The sequence below is a fragment of the Phalacrocorax aristotelis genome, chromosome 4, assembly GCF_949628215.1.
Source record: "Phalacrocorax aristotelis chromosome 4, bGulAri2.1, whole genome shotgun sequence".
Taxonomy (NCBI): domain Eukaryota; kingdom Metazoa; phylum Chordata; class Aves; order Suliformes; family Phalacrocoracidae; genus Phalacrocorax; species Phalacrocorax aristotelis.
Window position 1 is genome coordinate 84,123,944 of NC_134279.1, and position 27,382 is coordinate 84,151,325.

Here is a 27,382-nt window from a genome sequence, read left to right on the forward strand (position 1 = left end):
GGCAAGGTCTCAGCCCGCAGTTACCACCGGGCATCCTGATGCCAGCACTGGCTCGGAGGAGCTGAGCCGAGACGCCTGGCAGGAGACCGGCAGGGAAAATCCCAAATATGTGTCTTTGTCACGCGGTGCTTGGAGGTAGCGCAGCCGATGGCCAGCATGGAGCCCGGGAGCCAGGCGGTCCCCAGGGACCAGCGTCTCCGGAGGGCACCGAGCACGGTGTGGCTGAAGACCCTCTGGAGAAAGGGAGGTCAGGGGAAGGTGAAAGCAGCAGCCGCGGGTGGATGCTGGGCACCGCGGGCAGCTGTCCCGGGAACCGGCTGTCCCGGGAACCAGGTCACCCACCGGCACACACCCCGGTGACCTTGAGAGGCTGCACCATGCCATGTCACCCGTCCCGGCTCCGGAGAGGCTCACAGGGATGGTCCTCACCCTGGCAGGAGGGGACGGCCCCGGGGCAGCGCCCGGGTGGTGACGGTAGCACCGCAGCAGCCCCGGGCACATGGGGCAGGGTGGAAGGGACAGGGGCACCCACCCACGCAGGACCTGCCGTGAGTCAGCCAGCACAGAAATCTCATTAGGGGTGAAATGCAATTGTGCGTCCTGCACACACCCAGCAGCGAGGGGAGGCACAGGCAGAAAAATCTGTGCAGAAAATCACCCAGAGCTGGTGTGTTTTATCTCAAGTCACCAGGTCCCACCACAGTCATGGCAGGAGGGTCACTGGACCCTGATGGATCCTGTGCCGTGCTCCCCAGGCACCCGGGGGATGGGTTTGGGGGTCCAACCCGTGCCTGCCGCAGGGCAGGGGACTCCTGCCTTGCACATGTCAGCAGCAATCACAAGCCCTGGGAGAAAAGGCCACTCTCAGAGTCACCACGTCCCTCCTGAAATGAGGGTGCCCAGACCCCAGCATCCCTGGGGAGGCAGGGCTGGAGTAGGAAACACTGGGGGCTCAGGGTTCCCCCAGCATGCTGCTCCCCCCAGGGACTCCCAGCCGCTCTCTCCCACACTGCCAGGAACAAGGCAGCCCAGAGCAGGCAACCTGCCCGGCCTTTGGCATCGCCACCGAGGGACCGCTCGCCTGGCCCTCATCCTTCCATGAAGCCGGAGGAGCCCCCAGGATGGAGCCATCCCATGGCCCGGCTCACCGGCAGCAGGGAAGGAGCTGCGGAGGCCGGAGTCGCGACCGGGAGCACAAAGAGAGATGAAATCACGCCCAGCAGCGGCACAAAGAGCCTCTTCGGTCTTTGTCTCGGCACGGCAGAGAGCTGGGCGCCACCGCCGCAGGGCACCTCGTGCCAGCAGCCTTTCAGGGTTCCCCTGCTGGCACCGACAAAGCACCGGCTCCCTGAGTCTGGCACCGCCAGAGCCTTTTGGGGAGGCAGCCAGGGTCCGGGAGAGGCTGGGAGCACCCCAGGAGGACCCGGCACTCATCGCCCCCCACAGCAGCCTTGCCTGAGGCAGGAGGTGCTGGTGGTTGTGCCGCTCGGCAGAGGGGGGGGACCGCAGCTGAGTGGTGCCGGCAGCACCTCACCGGAGCCCCCGCCCCACCACAAGCCCCCTCAGTGGGTGCTCTCTCACAACTTGCAGCATTAAAACCAACAGCAATATCCCTCCCAGTCCCCCATAGCCTCTGACCTGCTCGGCTGCTCCGGGGGCATGGAGCTGCAGGCAGCCCTTGCATCCCTGGCTGCAGGCAGAGGGACCCCCCCGGGCAGGGCCAAGGGCAGAGGGATTTCGCTGGGAAGGAGTATCAAATGTGGGGACTGGCGGCGGGTCAGGGCAGGCAGCCCAGGCAGGGGCGAGGGGCCGGCAGGCAGGAGGGGGACGCCAGGGACTCACCCTTGCCAGCCGTAGCCATGTGTCCCCGCAGCCGTCGTCCTTGCACGGAACTTCAAAGGCACGGGCAGGAGGCCATCGTCCGGGACCGGCGACGGTCCCGAGCGCCGGAGCTGGGGAGGGAACGGGCAGGGTTAGGCAGGGGCAGGCAGAGCCTCGGAGGGCAGCCGCTGCCTCGGGCCGACTCCCGGTGACGGACCGAGCACCACGGACGCGACGACACCGCACAACTGCGACTCCGGCGTTGCTCCGGCACAGACCTGCCGGGGAGGAGCCTGCCTGCAGCTCAGGGGCCTCAGGCAGCCCGGCTTTGGGCAGCAGTGGGCAGCACGCCAGGGCCTGTGCCCTGCGCTACCCCAAGGCATGGTGGGCACAGGACGGGCAGCCCCTCTGCCCGCTCCGCCACGAGCCCGCGGCGTGACTGCCGGCACTTGGCGATGCAGCCAGCCCCTGCCTGGGAAAGGGAGGATTCACACGCCAGCAGAGCGGTCGGGACACAACCGTCGCGTCTCCCAGCCATCAGCCCTGAGCAGAGAGCGCCCCATGCCTCAGTTTCCCCACATCCCACTCCCCACAAAGGCTCTGGCAGCCGCCACACTGAGCCCCAAGCCAGGGAAGCCTTACAGGCTGTCAGCGTGAACCCCAAAACCTAGACCACCCCCACAAGCCCCTTTCCCCCGGCCTGCCAGCACCCTCCCATGGGAAGAGATGCTCTCTATGGTGCAGCTGACCTGCATCCCCAAGGCTGCACTTCCCTGGCAGCCCACAGGATAACCAGGGGCCCCCCACCAGCACCCCCAGACCCAGGGTGGGCACTGCCCCTGCACCGAGGCGGGGGGGACCACCACCCCAAGGACACCTGTGATGGAAGCAGAGGCTCAAACCTTCTCCCTGGGGCTCAGCCAGCCCTGTTGCCCCACAGGAGCCCAAACACAGGGTGTCCCACTGCCGGGCACCCGAGGAATCCAGCAGCAGGAGGCAGGTGCCCAAAAGAGCCCCGTCAGCAGCCTGGCCTGCTGAGCACAGGGAAACGCACGGAAAAATCATCAACAGCATCAAAACAAGATTAAAAAAAGCAGAGCTGAAAGGGCGGGGAGCCTCTCCAACGGCTGGGGTGGGGGGAGGCAAACCCTCGCCACGGCCCCCGTGGTGCTGCTGCCCGAAAAACCAGATGATCCAGCCGGGATGGAAAAAGCCCAGGATCTGGGGATGCTTTAAGAGACATGCCTGGGGACACAGAAAGGCGTCCGTGGGCAGCGAGGAGAGCCCGAGACAGGACACAGCTCCACAGAAGGGCTTGGGGAGGGGGGGTCTTGGGGACCAGGGTGGGCACGGCACCTGCACTTGCAGCAGGGGCGAATGTGGGGCCCACGGGCTCCCTGTGCCCTTGGGGGGTGAGGGGTGTCAAGACCCCCCCAGCCACAGCCCCAGGGCAGTGAGCACTCAAGGGACCCCACTGATGTCCCCAGCGCTCAGCCCGTTCCCGGGGCGTCCCCGGCACCCCGAGGGAGTAAGGAGGCAGTGGAGCTGACGCACACCTCCCCGCCCCAGGTGGCCCCAATCTGCCTCCGCCATCACCAGCATGGCCCCAGCCCCCGTCACGCGTGGGTGTGGGTATCCCCCCCCGCCTCCACCGCGTCTTCACATACGCCCCCCCCCGCACCTTTTCAGCCCCGGTGTTGCAAGAAGGGGCGCTTATGGGACCCCGCCCTCAGTGTTCCCTTCCGCACAATGGGTCAGCATGCTGCCCCATCGCACGGGGTGACCGGGGACCTACAGCGGGTTGTGGCGGCAGGGGGGCAATGCGGGGAGGGGGGCAATGCGGGGAGGGGGAGCCCGGGGTGTCCCTCCCCGACCCCGCTGTCCCTGTCCCCGTCCCCGTCCCCGTCCCCGTCCCCGCTGTCCCCGTCCCCCCCTCACTCACCCGCGGCGCGTCCCGGCCGCCGCCGCTCTCCCCGCTTCCCACTACCGGGACACGCCCCCCTCCGTCCCATTGGCCGCGACACACCCTCCGCCCTTCCCATTGGTCTGTCCCCCTCGGCGGTCGCGCCCCCCGCATACCCCCATCACCACGCCCACTGGCTGCGGCGCCGCGGTGGGTTGGGTCGTTTCCAAGGGGCGGGACTGTCGCTAAGGGGCGCGGCGACAGGCTGGGGCGGCCAATAGGAGGAGGGAGCGCCATGTGTGGGCGGTGCGGCCCCGCCCCGTCCGCCGGGGCGATGCGGTTGCCATGGCAACCTGCCATTGCTTGATAATTTGCGCTCCTCAGACCCCAGATTTCCGAGCCCGATCGCTGCGACCCCCGGGGTTGGGCCGGAGCCTCCCGGCGCCGCTCGGAGGCAAAACAGTGGGGGAAACAGCTGGGAAAGCCACAGTGACCAAAAAACTCATTTTCAGGTTATTAAAAAAAAAAAAATCCAAACCCCACGGCCAAAAGTGGGGGAGGCAGGTCCGTCCCCTGGAGCGGGGCCGTGCCCATGGAAGGGGCAATGCCTCGGTGTGCGGGGCTCCTCTGCCGCACGGCCGCATCAGCTCGGCTCTACCGGCGTCTCCCACAGGAGATTCCCGGCTCTCCCAGGGCCGTCAGGGAGGCTGGAGGGCGGTTGGGCAGTGGGCTGGGGCCCACACGTGGTGGCTGGGCAGGGCTGGCTCAGCCCATCCCACCCCCATCCTGTCCCATTCCATCGCCGTCCCATCCCCATCCCACCCCCATCCCCATCCCATCCCCATCGCCATCCCACCACCATCCCACCCCCATCCCCATCCCATCACCATCCCCATCCCAACCCATCCCCTGGAGCCAATCCCTGAGAATCCGGACAGCCAACATCCACCACCCCTGGCCTGGATGAGCTCCCAGCACGTCCCTTCTCCGGTGGGACGGAGCGCTGGGAACGGCCACGTCCCACCAAGGGGATGGCAAGGCCCCGGCAGGGGCTCACCGAGGGCCGGGAATGCAGCTGGGATGCGTCCCTGCCAGGAAAATGCCGCCACTTCCCTTCCAAAGAGCACATCCGCCTGCTGGGAACAACGTGGGGGGAGGCAGCGGCACCCCCCATGCGGCCGAGAGCCATCCCAGTGGGAAGCAGGGTCAGCCCCGGCAGGCAGGTGGCTCTGTGAGCAGGCAGGGCCGGGGAGCGCAGGGATCAGGGACACAGCCCACCCTGGGGACTAATCTGTGTGTCCCCCCCTTCCCGCAGCTCCCCCTCCAGCTTTGGCGGCAGCCTCCAGATGCCGGAACGCTTAAAAACTCCGGGGCTTCGTTCCCAGGGAGCCGACGGAGCCCCAGCTGCGCCCTCGCCTCCGGCACGCGTGACACGGCGCATGGCTCGGCCCCTCCGATGAACAAACAACAGGGTTTTTACCCTAAACAGGCGGCAGGTGACCCCGGCGCAGGGATGGTTGTGCCCAGAGCCACCCCCAGGCATCTCCCCACCGCTGGGAAGCTCCGGCACCGGCGGGATACGAGCGGAGGAGCCGCGGCAGGGCTGCCTGCGCTGTTGGTGTGTGTGGCAGGCAGTGCCAGGCTGAGCCCCGGCGCTGCTCCCCAGCCGCCCCGCCAGCAGGTCGGCGTGCCGAGGCATGGGTTTTCTCAGAGATTATAAAAAACAAATGGTTTTAGATAAAGGATTAAATCCCAGCCTCCGCTCACGTATGGCCCAGGCCGATTAATCCGACTGCCCTCTGACACTGCACAGGAGATAAACACTACCAGGCTGGGGCAGGCAGGACCCCCACAGCGACACAGCCTTGGGGAGGTCCCCAAGCGATATCCCGGCTTTTTAATTAAACTCAAGGCACTGGGATGGCTCTTTCAGCTCAGGAGAAGCTCCCATGGGAGGGAGACGTAGGGCAGGCGGTGGGGGGCAGCAGTGGGTGAGGGGCTGCGGGTGGGCGAGGGTCCGCTCACCGCTGTTGGCGCTGGGCTTCCTGCAGACGCCGGCTGAGGTCGTCTATCCGCATGTTCTTGAGGTGCAGCAGCTGCTCCAACCTCCCCACCTTCAGCTGCAGGATCTGAGCAGAGACCCCGACACCCCTTTAGCTTGGGTTTTTGGGGGGTGGGAGGCACATCCATACAACCCAGCCAGGCCCAGCAGTGAGGGGGGGGGCACAGGGAGGACGGGGGGCTCAGGGCCCCGCTGAGGTGGCTGCTGGTGTCACAGAGCAGCATCAGGCATCTTTAACCACAGGGGAAACTGAGGCAGGTGACACCAGCGCCAGATTTGGGGTCTTTATTCCTGCTCCCACAACCTGCATCGAGCAAATGCTCCCCCAAAACACAGCCCGGGAGCCCCAGCTCCCCACCAGGACCTGGTGACAACTCTTCCCACCCGAGAAGCCTCACAACATTCCTTCCCCTCTTTCAAAATTTTACATCTTAGGAGATGTTTTCCAGCAGAAAAGCCCCGTTTTTAGGCAAGACAGAGACACTGCCCTGGCTCAGTGCTGAATAAAGCTCTGTTTCAAAAATCACCCACTGCCCAGGGTGGAATAAGGGATGCCCGGAGCCTGGTCTGCAGCTCTGGGACAGCCCAGGGGCCACGGCAAGCGTGTGCGGAGGCTCTGCGCAGCCGCGATGCCTGTTCCGCATCACCCGTCGTTACTGCGGGCTGGACCAGAACGGATGAGGAACGGGAACATTTGGGAATCACGGATTGACGTGGCTGCAGGGACTGAACCGCACCTCGGGGCCGTGCTGAGCTATCGCTGCCTTTCTAGCCCGGGTTGAGCAGATCTTTTAGGAGCCCAGCACTGCCGGGGAGCAGCCAGAGCTGCTCGGTGCTGCCACAGGGACGGTGTTGGCTGGGGCGATGGAGGGTGGGCTCACCTGGATGGTCTCCTGCGCCAGGAGCAGAGCCTGATCCCTTTCCAACAGCTGCAGGGAGCCGGCGCCATCCCCCAGGGGAGGTTGGACACAGCTGCGGAGGCTCTTCTTCACCCTGGACGGGGAATGGAAACACCGGGACAATGACTGACCCCTCCTGCAGCATTGCTCGCAGCCCACAGAGCCAGACAGGCTGCGGGGCTCAAGCGCACACCTGGCTCCTCCATGTCCTGCGCCACACATGCTTCCCCTGTGGCACAGGGCTCCCTCGGCCCCCGTGGAGACCCCTTCCCTCAAGGACCCCCCCAAGAATCACAGCATCCCAGAGTGGCGGGGGTCGGAAGGGCCCTCTGGAGCTCATCCCGTCCCACCCCTGCGTGAGCAGGCACACCCAGAGCAGGGGCACAGGGCCGCGTCCAGGCGGGGGGTGAATGTCTCCAGGGAAGGGACCCCACAGCCTCTCTGGGCAGCCTGTGCCCCTGCTCTGGCACCTGCACAGGGAAGGGGTTTGTCCTCATGTTCAGGTGGAACTTCCCGTGTTCCAGCTTGTGCCCGTGGCCCCTTGGCCTGGCGTTGGGCACCACTGAAAAGAGCCCGGCCCATCCCCCTGACACCCGCCCTTCAGATATTTATAGGCATTGATGAGATCCCCCCTCAGCCTCCTCTGCTCCAGGCTGAACAAGCCCAGGTCTCTCAGCCTTTCCTCCCAAGGGAGATGCTCCAGCCCCTGACCATCTCCGTAGCTCTCCCCTGGACTCTCTCCAGCAGTTCCCTGCCCTTCTTGAACTGGGGGCCCAGAACCGGACGCAGCACCCCAGATGTTGCCTCACTGGGGCAAAGCAGGGGGGGAGGAGAACCTCCCTCGCCCTGCTGGCCACACTCCTTTCCATGCCCCCCAGGGCACCGCTGGCCCCCTTGGCCCCAAGGGCCCGGTGCTGGCTCAGGGTCACCTCGCTGCCCCCCAGCACCCCCAGGGCCTTCTCAGCAGAGCCGCTCTCCAGCAGGTCCCCCCCAGCCTGTGCTGGTGCAGGGGGTTCTTCCTCCCCAGGGGCAGGACCCTGCATGTGCTTGTGTTGAATTTCATCAGGTCCCCTGGGCCCAGCTCTCCAGCCTGGCCAGGACTCGCTGGATGGCAGCACAGCCTCTGGTGCATCAGCCGCTCCTCCCAGCTTGGGATGATCAGGGAACTCGCTGAGGGGACGCTCTGTCCCTTCGCCCAGGGATCCCTTCACCCAGAAGGACACATCACCAGCGAGCATGACCAGCACCTCTTACCCGGCAGCCCTGGGAGACTCCTGAGTGCAGCCTCCACTCTTCACCTTTGAGTAGCCTGCAAAATGCAGCAGTTAGCACATGATCTCCCCAAACAGCTCTGCCCCCCCAACCATGGGGAAACCCCCTTCCAGCAATCCCCCCAGTGCTGGCCAAGCTCGTTATCTGGGTGCCCCTGCACAAGGCAGGGCTGTGGGTGCCCCCTCCAGGGACCAGAATGGTCACAGTTTGGGGTTTGGACCCCGGTGAGCCCATAGCATGGCCGGGATGGGACCCTCCTCTCCGCCGCGCTGCACACCAGCCCTACCCGTCTCCAGGTAGCTGACCTCTTCCAGCACTGCCCGTACACCTGGCTCCTGCATGGAGAGGCAGGGAAACACCATCAGGCTTGGCCACACGCCGTGGTGCTCCCTGTGCGTGAGCCCACAAACAGCCCCCATGCAGGGAGAGGGCCCCAGGGTCAGGAGAATGGGGGACATGGTATCCCCAAGCCCACATGGCTCTTTGTGTCTCACATGAGTGGGGAGCACAGTGAGGAGGGCCGGGTGATGGGCGGTGGGAACAGAACGTGATGGGGATGGCATCCCCTCTCCTCCCCACTCACAGCGGCTCCTCCCGGGCTGCCCGGGCCAAGCCAAGGCTTGCGGAGCGAGCGGTGCCACCGCGCTTCCGACGACGGTGCACGGCTGCCATCTGCGGCCACCGAGCGAGGCCGGCTCTGCCACCCGCATCGCTCCCAGCAGGGTGCTCCCACCCCAGCTCTGCTCACGCGAGGGGCTCCCCTGCCTCGGAACACCCCACTATGCTTCCCCACAGAGCTGCAGACAGGGAGACAGCAGTGGGATCCTCATGATGAGGAGAAAGAGGCACATGGGTGGAAAGCGATGCCGACAAGGACGTCTGGAGCTCAGCTGGGTCCCCCTGGCCCTACCCTGATTACACTGACCTCTCAGTGGGGTGGCTACTCGCCCTTATCACCCCCCAGCCCGTAGCACATGGCATCTACAAGCAGGAGGCGGCACGCCAAGTGCCCCCTTTCCCCCAGCCCCCGCTGACCTGGCCTGGGCTGGGCACCACCTTGCTCTGCTTCTGCTTCTCCTCGATCTTCTGCCGCAGCAGGAGCAGCACCTGCTCCACCACGCCCGGCCGGCACTGCACGACCTGCCGGATCACGTCATTCGGAATGGAGAAATTCAGCTTACTCAGCACTTTCCTAGAAGAGGAGACAAATGAGTGCCCAGGAGAGCACGAGGCAGGCATCCCCTGCCTGCGGCACCCTGACCTGTGTCCCAGCTGGCCTGGTCCCCAAAGAGGGACACTCTGTGGGGCAGCACGTTGCTCCCAGCAAGGGGGAGCAGGGGGGCTGCCCCCCTGGTACTCTTAGAATCATAGAATCATGGAATCATCAAGGTTGGAAAAGACCTCTAGGGTCATCAAGGCCAACTCTTAACCCAAAGCTACCATGTCTCCTAAACCATGCCCTGAAGTGCCACGTCTACACATCTTTTAAATACCCCCAGGCACGGTGACTCCCCCACCTCTCTGGGCAGCCTGTGCCAGGGCCTGACCGCTCTGGCAGGGAAGACATTTTCCCTCATCTCCAACCTAAACCTCCCCTGACGCAGCTTGAGGCCGTTCCCTCTCGTCCTGTCACTGGTGACTTGGGAGCAGAGACCAGCCCCCCCCTCACTCCAGCCCCTCTCAGGCAGCTGCAGAGAGAGAGAAGGGCTCCCCTCAGCCTCCCCTTCTCCAGGCTAAACCCCCCCAGCTCCCCCAGCCACCCCCCAGCACACTTGTGCTCCAGACCCTGCCCCAGCCCCACTGCCCTTCTCTGGACACGCTCCAGCCCCTCAGGGGCCTTCTTGTCCCGAGGGGCCCAAACCTGAGCCCAGCATTCGAGGTGGGGCCTCCCCAGGGCCGAGCACGGGGGCCCCATCCCTGCCCGGCTCCTGCTGGCCACCCCAGTGCTGACACAAGCCCGGGGGCTGGTGGCCTCCTTGGCCACCTGGGCACTGCTGGCTCATGCCCAGCCGGCTGTCAGCCAGCACCCCCAGGGCCTTCTCCGCCGGGCACTTCCCAGCCCCTCTGCCCCAGGCCTGGGGCGTTGCCTGGGGTTGGTGTGACCCAAGGGCAGGACCCGGCCCTGGGCCTTGTTAAACCTCACACAAGTGGCCTCGGCCCATGGATCCAGCCTGTCCCGGTCCCTCTGCAGAGCCTCCCTGCCCTCCAGCAGATCGACACTCCCGCCCAGCTTGGTGTCACCTGCAACTCCCTGAGGGTGCCCTCGATCCCCTCGTCCAGATTGTTGTTATTAAACAGAAATGGCCCCAAAACTGAGCCCTGGGGAACACCCCTTGTGACCAGCTGCTGACTGGATTCAGCTCTGTTCACTCTCTGGGCTCGGCCACCCAGCTGGTTTTCTGTCCAGCGAAGAGTCCACCTCTCCAAGCCATGAGCCGCCAGTTTCTCCAGGGGAATGCTGTGGGAGATGGTGCCAAAGGCTTTACGAAAGCCCAGGCAGACACCACCCGCAGCCTCTCCCTGACGCACCGGGCGGGTCGGTGGGCCACAGGAGGAGATCAGGCTGGTACCTGTTGAGGTGCCCCCAGTTGGCGAGCTTCTGCGGTGTGGAGCTGGCGGGCACGTAGCTGTGCAGCTGCACCATGGCGGGGAAGAAGAATTTCACCATCTCGGCTGCCAGCACTGGGGGAAGAGGGGAGGAGATGGGCTGGGGGCGGCGGGCACCCCGCGAACCACCCCCGCCGCGGCCTGCGCTCCCCAGGCCCGGCACCCACCTGGGGCCCACCCCCGGCCCCCGGCCCGGCGCCCCCCCGCCGGTCCCGCCGCGCCCACCCCCGTCGCTGAAGTCGCGGGCGATGCTCCTGCGCGGCCGGGAGAGCGGCAGGGTGTCCAGCCAGGCGTAGAGGGCCGGCAGCTCGCCCGCCGCCCCGCCGCCCGCCATGAGGCCTGCCGCCACCCCCGGGCCCGGCCGGGCCGCGTCCCGCCGCCATGGCAACGGCGCCGCGGGGCATGCTGGGAGCGCGCCGGCGGCCGGCAGCGGGCGGGGGCGCTCAGCGATGGGGGGGCGGGGGGGTGTCTGGGGGTCCTGAGCGATGGGAGGGGGGCTGAGCGATGGGGGAGAACGAGGGGGGGTCTGGGGGTCCTGAGCGATGGGGGAGAACGGGGGTGTGTCTGGGGGGTCCTGAGCGATGGGGGAGAACGGGGGGGGGGGTCTGGGGGTCCTGAGCGATGGGGGAATGGGGGTTCTGGGCGATGGGAGGGGGACAGAGTGATGGGGGAGAATGGGGAGGGTCTGGGGGTCCTGAGCGATGGGGGTGTCTGAGCAATGAGGGGGTCTGGGCACGGGAGGGACGTCAGGGGGTCCTGAGCGATGGGGGAGCGGGGGGGTGTCTGGGGGTCCTGAGCGATGGGAGGGGGGCTGAGTGATGGGGGAGAACGGGGGGGTGTCTGGGGGTCCTGAGCGATGGGGGAATGGGGGTCCTGAGCGATGGGGGAGAATGGGGGGGGTCTGGGGGTCCTGAGCAATGCGGGGTGGCTGAGCGATGGAGGAATGGAGGGGGTCTGGGGGTTCTGAGCAATGGAGGGGTCTGGGGGTCCTGAGTGGTGGGGGAATGCAGGGCTCTGAGCAATGCGGGGGGTCTGGGGGTCCTAGGAAAGGAGGACAGAGGGTCTGGGGGTGGCTCAGAGCAAGGGGGTTGTCTGGGGATCCTGAGAAATGGGGGTCTGAGGGACTCTGAACAAGTTGGAGGGGTCTGGGGGTCCTGGGAAGGGGCGACCTGGGGCACTCAGATCAAGGGGGGGCCTAGGGATCTGGAGGGGCTCTGAGCAAGGAGGGGCCTGGGAATCCTGGGCAAGGGGTGTCTGGGGGGCTCAGAGCAGGAGGGGGCATCTAGGGGATGCAGAACCAGATTGAGGGAGCCTGTGAGCAATGAGGGGCCCAGGACCATGGTGATTGGGGGCCCCAAGCTACTGGGAGGCTCTGGGGGGCTACATGCAACAGGAGAGGGCCTGGGGGTGGTGAGACCACAGCAAAGGGGTCCCTGAGCAAAGAGGGGGCTTTTAGGGGTCCAGAACCAGGTCAAGGGGGGCCACAAGCAGTGGGGGAGGCCAGGGGAGTCCCCAGCACCCACCAACAAGGAGGACCGCAAGCAAGGGGGGGTCCCCGCTCTGGGAAGGTGCAAGGAGGAGGATCCCAAGATGATCCTATGGTGGACCCCAATGTGGTGGGGGGCTCCAGCTCCCATCCGTTCAGGCTAAAGATCAGCTGGAGATGTTGCTCTTGGCAGTGGGTACCCCAAGTCTGTGCCCAGGGCCTGCAATCCCCTCCTGGGGGGCACCCGCTGCGGGGGGACACTTCCCAGGGATGGGCATCACAGCTGGGATGGACCCTTGGGATGGACACTCTCCTTGGGATGGACATCGTAGTCCCCCCCCACATGGGCAGGAATGGGCAGATTACAGCGCTGTGGGCAGCAATACCAGGGGGGGAGTGAGACGCTGGGGATGCCGATAAGCCCCGTCTGCGGCTTGGTCCCCAGCGAGGTGGGACGGGGACAGCGTGGGGATGGCTCCCGCCGAGGGGGCAGTTTATCTGCTGCTGCCGCCTGCACGGTCCCTTCCGCTCCTTCACCACAGCAGAGCCCAGACCCGGGAGCTCCGACTCTGCCACCGGCAGCCCTGCAGGATGTGTGCCTCAGTTTCCCCACCCTGTCCCTCTTCTGGCCACAGCAGCTGCAAAAAGGGGGGACTGACGGGGTTTCGCTCCTGGTTTGCTTCTCACTGAAGATAAAAGGAGCCTGAAATGGTTTATTTTTGGCCAAACCAAAACTAAATTCAGCGAGTCGAACCAGAATCCCCCTCTCCCTGGCAGGGCAGGGTTCTGGCAGCAGCCACCCTCCCTGGGCCCCCGCAGGAGCGGGTGGCAGCCGCAGCCTCCCCTGGGTGCGCAGAGCAGAAAGCAGCAAAACAGGAAGGGGGGGACGGAGACGCCCCTTTGCCCCCCCGCAGTTTCCTCCCCACCACAGCGGCGGATGCTTCAGGGTGGGGAGGTTTTGCTCCGTGAACCCCAGGACCCTCCGTCCGCCCCTCCTGAAACTGCAGCCTCAGCCAGAGCCTCCACCGCGGCCGCGGGTCCCGGCTGTGCCGGCAAGGCCACTTTCCGTGCCACCACCACCACCAGCCCTTCGGCATCTCGCTGCCACCATCATCCTCCTCTTGTGTTCCTCCAGCTTTAAAATCTCTCAAATCCTGTATTTTGGTGCTAAGGTGCCTGGAGCCCCACGCGGCCCACGTCTGGGGAGGTGGGTGATGCCCCCGCTCGCCACCTGCACCGTTGTTCAGCCACGACCCCCACCCAGAGCCGCCGCATTCCCGAGCTGGGGCCGGTGGCTTCGCGATGCCCGCGGTGACACAGGCCACGGTGGCGTGCTGCCACGTGCGTGCTGCCCACGAGCTGCCACGCAGGACCCCGGGGATGCTCCGTCCCTCAGCTGCAGGGCACCAGCAGGGAGGGAGCCAGAGGCTGGTACCCTCCTCCTGCATCCCCTGCCATCATGCCACGCCGTGTCACCCCACGTGTGGGGCCTTGCCCCACAGATCCCCTGGGGCCAGCGCCGAGGGCACCGGGGTCCTGCCACAGCCGCCCCATGCAGAGCAGTGATGCCCCCCTGCCCCCAAATAACCAGCCACGGTTATAAAGAATTTGGAAAAAAACAGGTGGATGGGCATGCTTTGCCCTTAAACCCTCTTGGGGCAGAAAACAGGTTTCCTGTGGTCGGGCGAAAGCTTTTGTGGAAGATGTCAGTGGTTTTGGCGTGTGTTCCTGCCCAGAGCACCCAGGCTGGGAGGGAAGCCAGAGGGAAAAGGGGATGCTGTGGGATTATTTCCTGAAGGCAGGGGGAACTGGTCCCCCAGGTGGGGGTCCCACATTGGGGCAGCCCAGTCTGGGTGAGGGGCACGGGGAGGCGGTGGGACACCCACAGCCAGTCGGTGGGGTGGGATGCCGTGGGGGTGCAGCCCTGGGGCAGGGGGGGACTGTCGCCCACCCCCAGCCCAGCCCTGCCGCTGCCAACAGCCCCCCACTCCGTCCTCGTTAATTAGAGTAATCTTTATGGCAGCTCTTGCTGTGTGGCCATTAAAGCAAGCCAGCCTCCTCCAGCTCCTAAAGCCCCCCTCCCCACACACCGTGCCCTGGCTTCACCCAAGCCCCTGCCCCAGGGCAGGCAGCAGCACACCAGGGAGGTGGGGGGCTCCGGGGGGGCCCACCCCTGCATCCCACAATGGAGAGGAGCAGATGGGGCTTTGTGCAGGTCCTGCTGCAGAGAAGGGGCTCTGCAGCACCCCAGGGAGCCCCCCATCCCCCTCTTTGCAGCCCCACTCCCCAAAACACTCTGTTTGGAGGGGGGAAGACCAGAGCATGTGGCCCTTTCCCCAGTGGCGCAGCTGCCTGCAGAGCCCCATGAGCCTCCCCCCGTGCAGCTGTGGCTGAGCTGGCTGGAGACCCCCTTCCCTCCCCGAGGCCCCCAGCATGGGCTCGGGGCGGCCACCAGCGCTGGGCCCCCCGGCCTCCGGCCCCAGCCCAGCCTTCTGTGGCTGGAAGCAATTAAAGCCCTTGGTGGCCAGGGAGGATGTCCTGCAGCCGCCCAGCAGCGCTGGGGGGCCAGCGAGCCCCCCGCCCCGGGGATGCCTGTCCTCCTCCCTGGGGCACCCTGGGTGCTGCACCCACGCCCCGGGGACCCCCAGCCCACTGCAGCACGGATCCCCAGCCCCGCTGCTGCACTGGGATGTGCTGGGATGCACTGGGACATGTCTGGGATCCCTGGGTGGGGTGGGGGGCAGCGGACCCCCCATGCCCTTCGCTCACTATGGGAGGGCAGGGTCTGGCCAGTATGGGGGTGTCGCCAGAGCCAGCCGGACCAAACGCCACCCCCAGCTGGGAGAGCTGCCCAGTCACCTGCCCCTGCCCTGGCTGGGGAGGGGGTCTCCAGCCCGGCCACCCCCTCCCCTTTTCTTTTCCTCTCTGAAAGGAAAGAATGGGGCTGGGGACAATGGATGACAGGCTGGGATGGCCACCCAGGCCGCGGCCGCCCAGCGCATTCCTGCCCAGCTTTCCATTGGAAAGCCCCCGGCTGGGCTGGAGACCCCCTCCCCAGGCAGGGGTCTGGCCAGCCGCCCTCCCCAGGCAGACAGATGGAGGTCCATGCCCGGCGAGGGACCAGGCTGGGGGGACAGAGTGGAAGGTTTGGGTTTCAGGCAGCACCGTGGCCCCGGGATGCATGGCAGCACGTGGCTTTGGCACCGGTGGGTGTCTAAGCCGGGAGGAGTGGGGGGTACCCAGCCAGGACCCCGTGGGGAACAGCAGGGCGAGGGGCAGCCCCGGTCCATGCAGGCTGTGGAGTGGGTCCATGTGGGAAGGGGTATTTTGAGCTTTCCAGCTTTTTCGTTAGGGCTGCGGTGGGCAATGTGGGCCCCTTCCCTTCCCTTCCCAATGTGGGGCTGGCCCCCAGTCTGACCCCAGTTCACACTGGGGCTGAGGCCAGCACCCCCCAGCACCCACTCCAGGCCCTGGAGCTGGCACGTGGCAGGGGGCCAGGGGGGGCCAGGAGGGACCTGTGTCCAAATACTGCGACCTCCCCAGAGCCACACCATCGCCCACATACACCCATCGCACACCTGCCACTCACTGTGCCCAGCTGTGCACCCCACTACGCAGCCCCCCAATCACATGTGTCCCCAGCCATGCACCCCTCTGTGTCTCCCCCCAGCCGTGTCCCCCCCCAGCCATTTCCCCGAGAACCCCCAGCCATGCATCCCTCCATGTCCCTTCCCGGTCACAGCCCCCCACCATGTCCCCCAAGCCATGCACCCCTCCACACCCCACCCCAAGTCATGCACCCCTGTGTCCCCCCTCAGCCATGTCCCCCACTGTGTCCCCCCAGTCATGCACCCCTCCATGTTTTCTCCCCCCCACAGCTATGACCCCCACCATGTCCCCTCAGCCATGACCCCCTCTGTGTCCCCCAGCCATGTCCCCCTCCGTGTTCCCCCTCAGCTATGTCCCCTCCCATGTCCCCCCCAGCCATGACCCCCCCGTGTCCCCCAGCCATGCACCCCTCCATGTTGTGTCCCCCCCAGCCATGGCCCCCTCTGTGTCCCCCCACAGCTATGACCCCCGCCATGTCCCTCCAGCCACGTCCCCCTCTGTGTCCCCTCCAGCCATGGCTCCCCCGTGTCCCCCCAGCCATGGCCCCCTCCACATTCCCCCTCAGCTATGTCCCCCCCCAGCCATGCCCCCCTCCCCCCCAGCTATGACACCCCCCCCCCCACGGTCCCCTCTGTGTCCCCCCACAGCTATGACCCCCACCATGTCCCTCCGGCCACGTCCCCCTCTGTGTCCCCCAGCCACGTCCCTCTCCACGTTCCCCCTCAGCTATGTCCCCTCCCGTGTCCCCACCCAGCCATGACCCCCCCGCGTCCCCCCGCCCCGCAGCCCTCCACCCCCCCAGCCATGAACCCTCCCCGTCCCCCCACCCCCCCCACGCGTGCACCCCTCCACGTCCCCCCAGCCCCACCCCTGTGCGCCCCCCCCCCGGCCCGCGGCGCGGCGTGGCGTGGCCCTGCCCCGCGGGGGCGGCCGGGGCCGCCCCATTGGCTCCCGCCGCGCTTCGCCCCTGTTATTTTTCGAATATAAATAGGGGCGGCGGCAGCGCGCGCCCGGCCGGGGCCCCCCCACACCGGCCACGGACCCGCGCGGCGCGACCCCGCTCCTCGGGGCGTGGGGGGGGGGGGGGGGAAGCAACCACAGAGCGGATTATATCGCGATATATCTATTTTTAAATTGGTTTTCGGTGGGTTTCGCGGCCCCGCATGGCGGCGCGGGGCGGCCGCGGCCGGCGTGGGCTGCCCGGGATGTCCCCGGTCACCACGTTGGCGTTGGACATGGACAACCTGGTGGGGCTGGGCAGGTGAGTGGGGTCCGGGAGAGGGACGTGGGGTTGCTCCACGCCTGGGTCTTGTTGCCGGCTATAGGCTGTTTCACGCGTGGTTCGCGCTGTCGGATAGGGGCTGTTCCCCACGCGTGGCACCTGCGGGTCCCCCGGGCTGCCCTGTGCGTGGCTTCTGCGGGTTGTGGAGATGCGGAGTGCCCCACGCGTGACTCCTCTTGCCGGACACGGGAGGCGCGGGCTGCCCCACGCGTGGCTCAGGGCGGCCTGTATTGAGCCCGCGGGTGGCACCCTGCCGTGGCGGCGGGGGGGGTGAGGCGTTTTGGGGCTCCCCTCCCTTAACCCCTGCTTCTGCCCCCCCCGGGGAAGGGGCGAGGGGCACCCCGGGTACCAAAGGTCCCCGTGGGCTGACCCCCACCCGTGTCCCCCTGCCCGCAGCCACTGGGACACCCCAAAGCGGGGGCTGCCCTTCCAGAGCCAGCAGTCCCGCCTGTCCCCGGAGCCGATGGCCTCAGGTTCCTCCCGGGACTCTGTCTCCTCCGAGTCCTCGGATGCGGGTGAGTGATGGGCCCTGTGGCCCCCCCGACCCCTCTTTGGGGCTGGGGATGTGCACAGGGAGCTGTGGAATGGGGAGGGGGGGGGGGGTGTGTGTGGGCACGGGGCCCCTATATGTGGGGAGGGGGCTTGGCCGAGCGGCTGGGGAGGCAAAGAAGGGATTTGAGGCTGGGGGCTTCTTGGGGTGCAGGTGGGAGCCGGGCCCCCCCCCAACTCTGAGTCATTCCCGCCAGGCACTCAGCCCACGCCTGCTTCAAACTGGGACTTCCTTCCCTGCACTTCCGACTGCGGCCCCTTCCCCACAGGGCACAGGGGGCAAGAGCCCCCCAGGTCCCGCTCCTGGGGAGGGTCTCAGCCACAGATCACCCCAGCGGGGTCCCTGGTCGGGGTGATGTGGGACATCCTGGCCGGGATGGGTCGGTGCCACCCCCCCCTCGCCACGCTGGGCCCCCCACGAGCACTCGGCGGCTACCACCAGCCGCAGCCCCCTCCCCAGCGCTGGCCGGAGCAGTGGGGAGGCACAGCCGGGGTGTGGGGGGCCGCATCCTGCAAAGGTCCCGGCGGGAGCAGCGCCGGCGCTGTGCCGAAGCGGGTCCCCAGCGGCGCCCGATTCCGTCCCCCTCCCCAGCTGCCACCCCTGCCCCTTGTTCCCACAGGAGTGGGGCTGGACTCCCCCACGCAGGAGGACCCTCCGGTGCTGGAGGAAGCGTGAGTACCCCGTGTGTCCCCCGCGGCTCCGCCGCAGGCAGGGGTCCGGCAGCGGGTGCAGGCAGGAAGCCCGCACGGTGCTTCCTTGTCCCGGCTTGGCCAAATCCTCTTCCGGGCTGCGCCGGCGGGGCGGGCTGGCTGCCCTGCCGAGCAGCGGGGCGGGGGCGCTGAGCACCCCCCGGGCTCCCAGCACCCCCCCGGGGAGCCTTGGGGTGCTGCCGCACGGGCCCCGCGGGGTGGGGGTGCAGGGTTCAGCTGAGAGCAAAACCCTGTGCGGGGGGGTGAGAGGCTCTGCCTGCCTCCCCCCCGCCCCAAAATGGAGGGGGGCACCAGCGCTGTGCCGGCGGCATCGCCTGCCCGGCCGTTGGCAGGTCCCGGCTTTGGCAGATGTGCCGGGTGAAGGAGTAACGGGGGGCAGATGGTGGGGCTGGGGGTGCTCGGCGGCGGGGGGACGTGCCGATGCCGGTCCTGCCACGGCGTGCCGCCGGCAGGGCCATATGGCTACCGGCCAGCATCCCCGGCATCCCCGCCGTGGGGGATTTACATACAGGTGGAGAGCGTGGGGCCCCGCCGCCGGCTTTGTCTGGGCGCCGAGCGAGGTCAGTGGGGTGCCCCGGACCACCCCGGCGTGCTGCACCCCCTCCCTCCAAAGCCCCCGATTGGGGTCCTCAGCCTGAAAGCAGCAGTGTCCAGATGGGGCTTTAACCCTTTGTGGGGCTGAAAGCCCTGGCTGCTCTCCATCTTCAGGGCTGCCAGCCCTTGCGTGGGGTGGGAGCACTGTTGAGGGCTGGGGCTGCCCATCCCCGGGGCTCCTGGGCTGCCCAGGTTGGGGCACAGGGCTCGTTCCCCCCCTAACCTTGGCTCTCCTCTCCCCACAGCTTCGACAAAGCAATCCTGGAGTCCGGGAGAGTTCTCAAAGAGTAAGTGCAGGGGCTTTGTCCCCGTGCCCAGACCCAAAAGCCGGGCTGTCCCCGTGCCTTTCCCGGGCTCTGGATCAGGCCCCGGGCGTTGCTTTGTGTCTGGAGGAGTTGCTGCCCCGGGCTGACAGCTCTGGGGAGGTCTGACCCCTGCTGCGGGGACCCAGGGGACCGGGGGGCCATGCCAGCCTCCGCGGGACGCTGCTGGGCCAGGGCACTTTCTCTCATTCAATCTTTCTTTTTTACCCTGCTTCTTGCAGCAATAAGCTCCTTATCCGGAGGATCCCCTCGCTGCCGGTAAGTCCCGAGGGCTCTGCAGGGCTGAGCGGAGAGAGGCTGGACCCTGCTGCGCCCCTGGCCAAGCTGGGAGGAGGAGGAGGAGGAGGATGGAGCTGGGGAGGGCAGGGGCTGCGCAGCACCTCTCACCCCCCCACCTGCCCCACAGCTGCAGCTCCTGGGGGCCAGCCCTGTCCTGAGGAACATCTCCCACTCCCGGGAGTTCAACAGCTGCCAGGCCAGCGAGCAGAGGGGCCGGAGGGAGCCTGAGGACAAGGTGAGGGGGACAACGAGGCTGGGGGGAGGCTGGGGAAGGGGCAGGGGGATGCTAATGCCATGTCCCCACCACCACCACAGGAAGGGTTTGTCTTCAAGAAGCCGCAGCGGCCGGGTCAGCGCAGCCGGCTGCCCGCTGGCGATGGGGCTGCGGGGAGGGATGCCTTCGCCCAGAGACCCAGCTCTGCACCCAGCCTGCTGGTGAGAGGGGCTGGGGGGGACTCTGGGGGGCACCGGGGATGGGTGCTCCTGCTGCAGGGGCTGCTGAGTGGGGTCCTGCTGCTCCAACCTCCACGTTTGCCCTGGAGACCTGAGGATGTGGGAGCTGAAGGGGTTTGGGGGGGCTCTTGGGGATACCCTGTCTCCAAGCAGTACTGGCGTGGGGCTGGTCCCACTCCTAAGTCATGGTCTGTGTCCTCCCCAGTTTGACACCCCTGAGAAGGAAAACTTCTCCCAGGGCGAGAGCCCCATCATACTCCGCCGGTGCTCCTTAACCTCCTCCATGTCTGAGGAGGAAGATGATGGCTTCATAGAGATTCTGGATGAGGAAGAGATGAAGGTAAGGAGGGCTTCTCCACCTGGGGGGCTGCGGGGTTGGATGGACCCTGGGCATGGGGTCCATCCCCACCTGGGGGAGGCTTGGGAAGTGGTTAGCAGGACTTGGCCCCTTCATCCTCTCCTCTGCCTCTCCCCCATGGCCCTCCGGGCTGTTGCCCCAGCAGAGCGATGCCGACATGCCGCAGGGGATGGAGAACCTGCTGACCGCTCCACTGGTGAGGAAGGAGGAGGCAGAGCCGGTACGTTGGAGCCTCGGGGGTGGATGGAGTCCCAGGCTCCCCCCTGGAGTCTCCAAGGTGGGGTCTGGGGGTGACGGGCCTTGGCAAAGAGGCTGGTTGGTGAGCAGCACCAGCCCTGGGGGCTTTGGGTTCATCCAGGGTGGTGCGTGGCCACCAGAGCGGGACCCTTGTCCCCTTGCCCTCAGTGCTGGTGGGAGCTTGGGGGAGAGGGGGGGATGCAGGGAGATGCCAGACCCCTGGGCAGCAACACGGGCTCTCCCCGCACAGCGTCCCGCAAAGCGCAGCAAGTGCCGGCAGCTCTTCCGCTCGCCCTCGATGCCCAGCAGCATCATCAGGCCCATCCTGAAGCGGATAGACCGGCCCCAGGACAGGGACACCCCCGTCAAAACCAAGCGGCGGAGGAGCGTGGCCGGTACCCCTGGCGAGGAGGCGGCGGAGCCGGTGGGTGCTGGGGAAGGCTTCGGGAGGAGGCGTCCTCGCCCCGGTCCCCGGTGGCACCGCCCTGTGCCGCGGCTGCGCCGGTGCCTTCGGTAACGCCGGGAGTTGGGTGCCTTTGGTTTGTGCCCCCGCAGAAAGCGCGGCTGCTGCGCTCCAGGTCCTTCTGCCAGGAGGAGATCGAGAACCTGCTGGCCAGCGACCACCGGGAACTCATCGGGGACTTCTCCAAGGTGGGGCCATGGGGGTGCTGGAGGCCAGGGGTGCTGCCCCCCCTTCCCCCAAAGCAAGAGGGGCTGTCAGCGGAGCCCTGCGCCTGGGCAAGAGCCCAAACCCAGCTGATGGCCCTTGCCTTGGGGACAAGGGGACTTGGGGCTGGACTTTCCAGCCTGTGGACCCCGTAGGACATGAAGAGCCGATCGCTGCTCTTCTTGTGCCAGCACCATGCCGTGGCTCCCTCAGGGGAGCAACCTCTGGGTTGGGGGTTGCGGGTGACAGCCCCTGCACTGGGAGGTCCCCCCGGGACGGATCCTGACCCAGCATCTCGCCCCTCCTCCAGGCTTACCTCCTGCAGACGGTGGAGGGGAAGCACCAGGACCTGAAGTACATTTCCCCCGAAATGGTAAGGGAGCAGCAGCCTCTCCCCGAAACCCCTCCGTGGGGCTGCCTGCCTGGTGTCCCCCCGCTTCCCCGTGCCCCCCTGCCTCGGTGACGGGCTCCCCCCGCAGATGGTGGCGGTGCTGACGGGGCAGTTCAGCAGCCTCATTGAGAGCTGCGTGATCGTGGACTGCAGGTACCCCTACGAGTACGAGGGAGGCCACATCAAGGTCAGAACCACTCGCTGTGCCCCTCGGGCTGGGGCTGGGGGGCTCCTGAGGGGGTTGGGGGGAGTCTCAAACCCATCAAACCTGAAAGGTGCTGAACCACTTCCCCCCCCCCCCCCCCCCCCCCCCGCCCCCGAGGGGTTTGAGCCTCCCCAAAGGTACTGAGCCCCAACAGGAAGGAGGAAGGGGAGTGGTGCTGGTGCAGGGGGAGGCTGGGGGCAGCGTACTGAGGCCCCTCCTTGCATGAAACAGGAGGCAGAGGGGATGAAGGTCCTCCTCTCCCTCCCCAAGGGCGCAGTCAACCTGCCGATGGAGCAGGACGTGGAGGAGTTCCTGCTGAAGAAGCCCATTGTGCCCTTCGATACCAGCAAGAGGGTGATCGTCATCTTCACTGCGAGTTCTCCTCTGAGAGGGGACCCAGGATGTGAGTTGGGGGGGTGGGATGGGACACTGAGGCCTCCTGGACCCCCCGCCCCAGGCATGGCAGGCTCCTGGCTCAGCGATGATCCTGATGCAGCCCCTTCCTGTTGCCCTTCCCTGTGTCCCGCAGGTGCCGGTTCGTCAGGGAGAAGGACCGAGCCTGTAACGAGTACCCCCACCTCCACTACCCAGAGCTCTACGTCTTGAAGGGGGGGTACCGGGAGTTCTTCCCCCAGTACCAGGTGAGCCCCCCGAGTTTGCTCCCTCTGTGGGAGGGGGTCCCTGGTGGGAGGGGAGGGTTGAGGGGGGATGAAAACACCCTCTCCCCAAACCCTGCCCTGCGAGGAGGGAAGGAGAGGTCTGGCTCTGCACATCCTCCGTGAGGATGGTACCTCTAGGGGCAGGGGGCTGTGCCGGGGGGGGGATTGCTGGGTTTACCCGTGTGTGGTGGGCTGCACTGTGGGTGCTGATGGGCCCATGGGTGCCCAGACCCACTGCGAGCCCCAGGACTACCGCCCCATGCACCACGAGGACTTCAAGGAGGACCTGCGCAAATTCCGCCTGAAGAGCCGCACCTGGGCGGGCGAGCGCAGCAAGCGGGAGCTCTACAGCCGCCTCAAGAACTTCTGATGCCCCTGGAGGGGGACATGGGACCCCCTGCAGCCCCCCACCCACCCTGGGCTGCCATCAGGCAACGTCTCCCAGCCCAAAACCCGGCCCTCTCCTCTGCCAGGTGTCTTGTACGACATCACTGAACTCAGCAGGGGTGTAGGGGGGGTGGTGGTTGTGGTTTTACCCCCTTTTTACCCTAAAAACAGGGTAAAAGGTTTTAGGCTTTACCTTAAATGGTAGCTGTGGGCTGTGGCGGGGAGTGGGGGCTGCCTGGGGCTGCTCCCTCCATCCCAGGCCAAGTCACTGCCATGTTCAGCCTTCCTTTGGAGGGGGGCAGAGCCGTGGTGGGTGCAGGCTGCCTCCCCCAGCCCCCCCACTCTGGGATGTGGGGCTCAGGGACTGGGGGGCAGCTCCCCCCTCTCCAAACCATTACTCCAGCCCCTTCCCCTTGCACCCTGAGCCCTGTTGAGGGGGCAGGGAGTGGTGGGTACGCCCCTGAGTGAGGACTGGGAGCTCCCCAGGAGAACTGGGGGCCCCTGGTGGGGCATAATTGGCAGAACTGTTGTAGAAAAAGCACTTAAACCTCCTTTGCTGCAGGACCCTTACCCCTCTCAGCTTGGGGGGGGTGCCTGGGGCTAGGGGGCCCTGGGCGCATGCCCCATTGTGTGATTGTTTCCCGGGGTCAGGCTGTACCCGGCCTTTGGGTTGTTTTTACGGTGTCTTTGTTACATCCCCATTAATAATTCTGTCAGGAGGGAGAGCAAAGTCATGTCCCCGCCCATGATCCGTGTGGGCACCACAGCAACGGGGGCAGCTCCCCGTGCTGGGGCCGGGGGGGGACACGGGGCTGCAGGTCACCGCTGGCCCCCTGGGGTCATGTGTGGGGCAGGGGGAGGGATGGGGCTGGGGGGCATCCCCCATCCTGGTCCTGCCACTTCCCCCAGGCCAGGTGGTCCTTTGTACCCCAGGCCATGCTGCTCTTCCTCACCCCCCCCCCCCCCCCGCCCAAGGGCCACCTGGCCCAGGGGGATCCAGTCCCCTTCTCCAGGCCCTGCCACTCCCCGCCCCGGGATGATCCTGTCTGTCCCATCCCCCAGGTTATGTCACTTCCCCCCTTCCCCCCCCGAGTCATCCTGTTCCCTACCCACACACCATGTTGTCCCCCAGGCCATGTCACACAGCCCCACCCCGGTTATCCTGTCCTGCCCAGGTCCTGTGCGTCTGTGTCCCCAAGCCCTGCCGTGTTGTCCCCCAGGCCCCGTTTTCCCCCAAGCCTTGTCCTGTGTCTGTGTCCCGTCCCCCAGGCCCTGTTTCTGCCCACCCCCAAGCCCTGTGTCCTGTCCCTCTCTCCCACCCCAGGCCCCGTCGTTCTTGTCCTTGTCCCCGTCCCCCCGGTATGTTCTTCCCCTGGCCCTGCCACCGCCTCCGACCGTACTTCCTACTCCTGCCCCGCCCACCAACCCCTAATCCCCCAATCAGCGTGTCGCCCGCGTCGCCTTGCCCCAATCACCACCCGGCACCGTCACGTGCAGCGGGCGGTCTCCCAATTTCCCGCCCACCTCTTCTCGCCCACCAATCGCCTCCGCCCTTTCCCTTCCCTCATCGCCCGATCCCCGCCCTCCCCGCGTCCTCCGCCAATCCCAGCAGCTGCCCGCCGACACCAGTTTAACCAATGGTAGCCAGCGGCGAAGGGGGGTGAGCCGACGTCACGGCGACGCGCGGCGGGCCGGGGTCGCGCTGGCGTTGCCATGGTGCGGGCGTTCGTGCTGCTTGCGCTGGACCCGCCCACCCCGGTTGGCCACGCCTCCCCGGTCCACGCCTCTCTTGGCCACACCCCGTGCCGCCCCCTCTACACCCGCATTTTTGGGGACCCCCCCGGGAACTCCCCGGTCCCCGAGGGACCCCCTCGGCAGCGCCTCCGCCGCAAGGAGCAGCTCTTGGCCGTGGGCAGGTATGCGGAACCCCCGAGCGGTGACTGCCCTCCCGGGACCCCCCCCTTTTGGGGGTGCTGGGCTTGGGGGGACCCCCCGCCTCTCCATCAGTCCCAGGGTCATCGGGGACCCCGGGGCCGCTACACCCCCTCTTTGGGGTGGGGGGACTCACTGAGACCCCCAGGGCCATGACACCCCTCTTTGGGGAGGGCTCATTGGGACCCTGAGCACCATGACACCCCCTCTTTGGGGAGGAGGGGACTCATCAGGACTCTCAGGGCTATGATACCCTCTCCTTGCTGGGGTGCGTGGCCTCATTGGGCCCCCCAGCACTGTGATGCCCCCTCTTCAGGGGAGGGTGGGCTCATTGGGACCCTTAGGGCCATCATGCCACCTCTTTAGGGGGGGCTCCTGGGCTTTGTGGGACCCCTAGGGTGGTGACACCCCTCTTTCCACGGGATTCCCCCTTCCTGGGGGGTCCTGGGCTCAGTGGGTGCCCCAAAACTGTGACAGCCCCATCCCCCCAACAGAGGGGTTCACCCTGTCACTGAATTGGGGGGGGTGTCTTAACACAGGGGTCCCCCCTTTTCTCCCAGGCAAGTGGCTTCACAGTGCCGGCTGCTTCAGTCCTCCTCGGGGCGCCCCTCCGCCCCCCAGCTTCCCCAGCTCCCCGATGAGCCCCTGTCGCTACAAGATGCCCCGGGGGGTCTTTTCCAGCTGCCCCCCGGGGACCCCTTCCCCGAAAGGGTGACGGTAGTTTGGTTATCGGTGTCGGCCCTCGCTTTCGCCTTGGTTTGTGACCCCCAAGAGAATCTATCGTTGGCCGAAATCACACTGCGCCGCTTGGCCCCGCGCCTGCTCGCCTCCCTGCGCCTCCTCAGCCCCGGCGCCAACGTCCTGCTCCGACCCGACGCCGCCGACGTCCTCCTCGATCGGCTCCTGCCCCACGGCCAGATGCTATTCCTCAACGAACGTTTCCTCCAGGCGATGGACCGGGAGATGGGCATCAAAACATCCCGCTGAGCTACAGCCGCTGTCCCTGCCCGGCACCCCGCAATATTTCGGCAGGGAGAGAGAAGGGAAGGAGCCAGAATGGTCGCCAAGCCCCAACAGGATGGACAGGAAAAGTGGCTCAAGAATAAAGAGCAATGAGCCAGCAAAAAGCAGGTTTTTAACCCGTTTATCCCCCCTGGATGCCATCACGAGAGGGTTGGCAAGTGCTAATAGCCGTCCCCATAAAAATCCACCCGGAGCTGGGATGGCGCCGTGTTCCCGTACCCCTTCGTGTGCGGGACAGCGGGCGATGGCTTCGCGGGGCCGTAAACAGACTTTTAAGAAAAGAGGTGGTTCGGTTCTCCCCCCGGCGGGGTTTGACAAATCTGCCAGCCCAAAGGAAGGGTGGGCGCTGGGTGCCTCTGTGCCCTCCGCGTGAGGGACCCCGGGTCAGGGTTTCCCCAGCGGGGGAGCAGCAGCCAGGGGCAGTGCACATCCGCTCGCCGTGGGATGGGAAGCTCTAGGCCGGCCAGCCTCACCTCCATCCCTGGAAGGGTGATGGAGCAGTTCATCCTGCAGGTCATCTCCAGGCATGCAGAGGACAAGGAGGTTATCAGAAGTATCAACATGGATTCACCAAGGGGAGATCAGGCTTCACCAACCCGATAGCCTTCTGTGATGGTGTGACTGGCTGGGTCGATGAAGGGAGGGTAGTGGGTGTTGCTTACCTTGACTTCAGCAAGGCTTTTGACCCTGTCTTCCATCACGCCCTCATAGACAGGCTTAGGAAGTGTGGGTTAGATGAGAGGACAGAGAGGTGGGCTGAGAACTGGCTGAACGGCAGAGCTCAGAGGCCGTGACCAACGGGGCAGGGTCTGGATGGAGGCCTGTCACTAGCGGTGTTCCCCACGGGTCTGTGCTGGGGCCAGTTCTGTTCAACATATTCATCAGTGACCTGGGGGAAGGGACAGAGCGTCCCCTCAGCAAGTTCCCTGATGATCCCAAACTGGGAGGAGCAGCTGATACACCAGAGGCTGTGCTGGCATCCAGCGAGACCTGGCCAGGCTGGAGAGCTGGGCCCAGGGGAACCTCAGGGAATTCAACAAGAGCCAGTGCCGGGTCCTGCCCCTGGGGAGGAACAGCCCCCCGCACCAGCACAGGCTGGGGGGGGACCTGCTGGAGAGCGGCTCTGCTGAGAGGCCCTGGGGGTGCTGGGGGGCAGCGAGGTGACCCTGAGCCAGCACCGGGCCCTTGGGGCCAAGGGGGCCAGCGGTGCCCTGGGGGGCATGGAAAGGAGCGTGGCCAGCAGGGTGAGGGAGGTTCTCCTCCCCCTCTGCTCTGCCCCAGTGAGGCCACACCTGCAGGGCTGCGGCCAGTTCTGGGCCCCCAGTTCAAGAAGGGCAGGGAACTGCTGGAGACAGTCCAGGGGCGAGCTACGGAGATGGTCAGGGGCTGGAGCATCTCCCTTGTGAGGAAAGGCTGAGAGACCTGGGCTTGTTCAGCCTGGAGCAGAGGAGGCTGAGGGGGATCTCATCAATACCTATAAATATCTGAAGGGCGGGTGTCAGGGGGATGGGGCCAGGCTCTTTTCAGCGGTGCCCAACGCCAGGCCAAGGGGCCACGGGCACAAGCTGGAACACGGGAAGTTCCCCCTGAACATGAGGACAAACCCCTTTGCTGTGCGGGTGCCAGAGCAGGGGCACAGGCTGCCCAGAGAGGCTGTGGGGTCCCTTCCCTGG

General features: G+C 66.5%; 4 protein-coding genes across 6 annotated transcripts in view; 2 read left to right on the forward strand and 2 right to left on the reverse strand.

Moving 5' to 3' along the window:
- ADISSP (adipose secreted signaling protein) overlaps nucleotides 1-3,806 on the reverse strand; it is a 12,761-nt gene extending 8,955 nt beyond the window's left edge. The window contains exons 1-2 of the mRNA XM_075092300.1: nucleotides 3,764-3,806; nucleotides 1,843-1,952 (exon numbers count right to left, since the gene is read on the reverse strand). Coding sequence (XP_074948401.1) covers nucleotides 1,843-1,861 — 19 coding nt within the window. The 5' untranslated portion in view covers nucleotides 1,862-1,952; nucleotides 3,764-3,806. The remainder of the gene's footprint in view (nucleotides 1-1,842; nucleotides 1,953-3,763) is intronic.
- A 1,798-nt stretch (nucleotides 3,807-5,604) lies between these two features.
- On the reverse strand, nucleotides 5,605-10,950 carry SPEF1 (sperm flagellar 1). Of its 3 annotated transcripts, none has more exons than XR_012660435.1 (8): nucleotides 10,790-10,950; nucleotides 10,528-10,639; nucleotides 10,101-10,415; nucleotides 8,993-9,149; nucleotides 8,263-8,292; nucleotides 7,940-7,994; nucleotides 6,668-6,779; nucleotides 5,605-5,853 (listed from the first exon to the last, which is right to left on the reverse strand). XR_012660435.1 is itself a non-coding variant. In XM_075092301.1 (8 exons), exons 1-8 carry the CDS (start codon nucleotides 10,896-10,898, stop codon nucleotides 5,746-5,748), a joined length of 1,017 nt encoding a protein of 338 aa, XP_074948402.1. In that variant the 5' UTR covers nucleotides 10,899-10,950; the 3' UTR covers nucleotides 5,605-5,745. The 3 variants fall into 3 exon arrangements, 2 of the variants coding, with proteins under 2 accessions (XP_074948402.1, XP_074948403.1); XM_075092301.1 differs by having other exon boundaries at nucleotides 8,244-8,292; XM_075092302.1 differs by lacking the exon at nucleotides 10,101-10,415 and having other exon boundaries at nucleotides 8,244-8,292.
- Nucleotides 10,951-16,713: 5,763 nt separating this feature from the next.
- On the forward strand, nucleotides 16,714-23,484 carry CDC25B (cell division cycle 25B). Its single transcript, XM_075092303.1, is given in 17 exon segments — nucleotides 16,714-16,920; nucleotides 17,338-17,456; nucleotides 18,111-18,162; nucleotides 19,041-19,082; nucleotides 19,340-19,376; nucleotides 19,525-19,632; nucleotides 19,713-19,832; nucleotides 20,056-20,190; nucleotides 20,354-20,428; nucleotides 20,696-20,869; nucleotides 21,001-21,096; nucleotides 21,423-21,485; nucleotides 21,592-21,690; nucleotides 21,979-22,072; nucleotides 22,075-22,111; nucleotides 22,238-22,349; nucleotides 22,597-23,484. Coding segments are annotated over 17 exon segments (1,602 nt in total). The 5' UTR covers nucleotides 16,714-16,822; the 3' UTR covers nucleotides 22,738-23,484.
- An 892-nt stretch (nucleotides 23,485-24,376) lies between these two features.
- On the forward strand, nucleotides 24,377-25,813 carry AP5S1 (adaptor related protein complex 5 subunit sigma 1). The gene is made up of 2 exons (XM_075092304.1): nucleotides 24,377-24,670; nucleotides 25,247-25,813. The coding sequence occupies exons 1-2, from the start codon at nucleotides 24,468-24,470 to the stop codon at nucleotides 25,671-25,673; spliced, it is 630 nt and encodes a 209-aa protein (XP_074948405.1). The 5' UTR covers nucleotides 24,377-24,467; the 3' UTR covers nucleotides 25,674-25,813.
- Nucleotides 25,814-27,382: the final 1,569 nt, after the last annotated feature.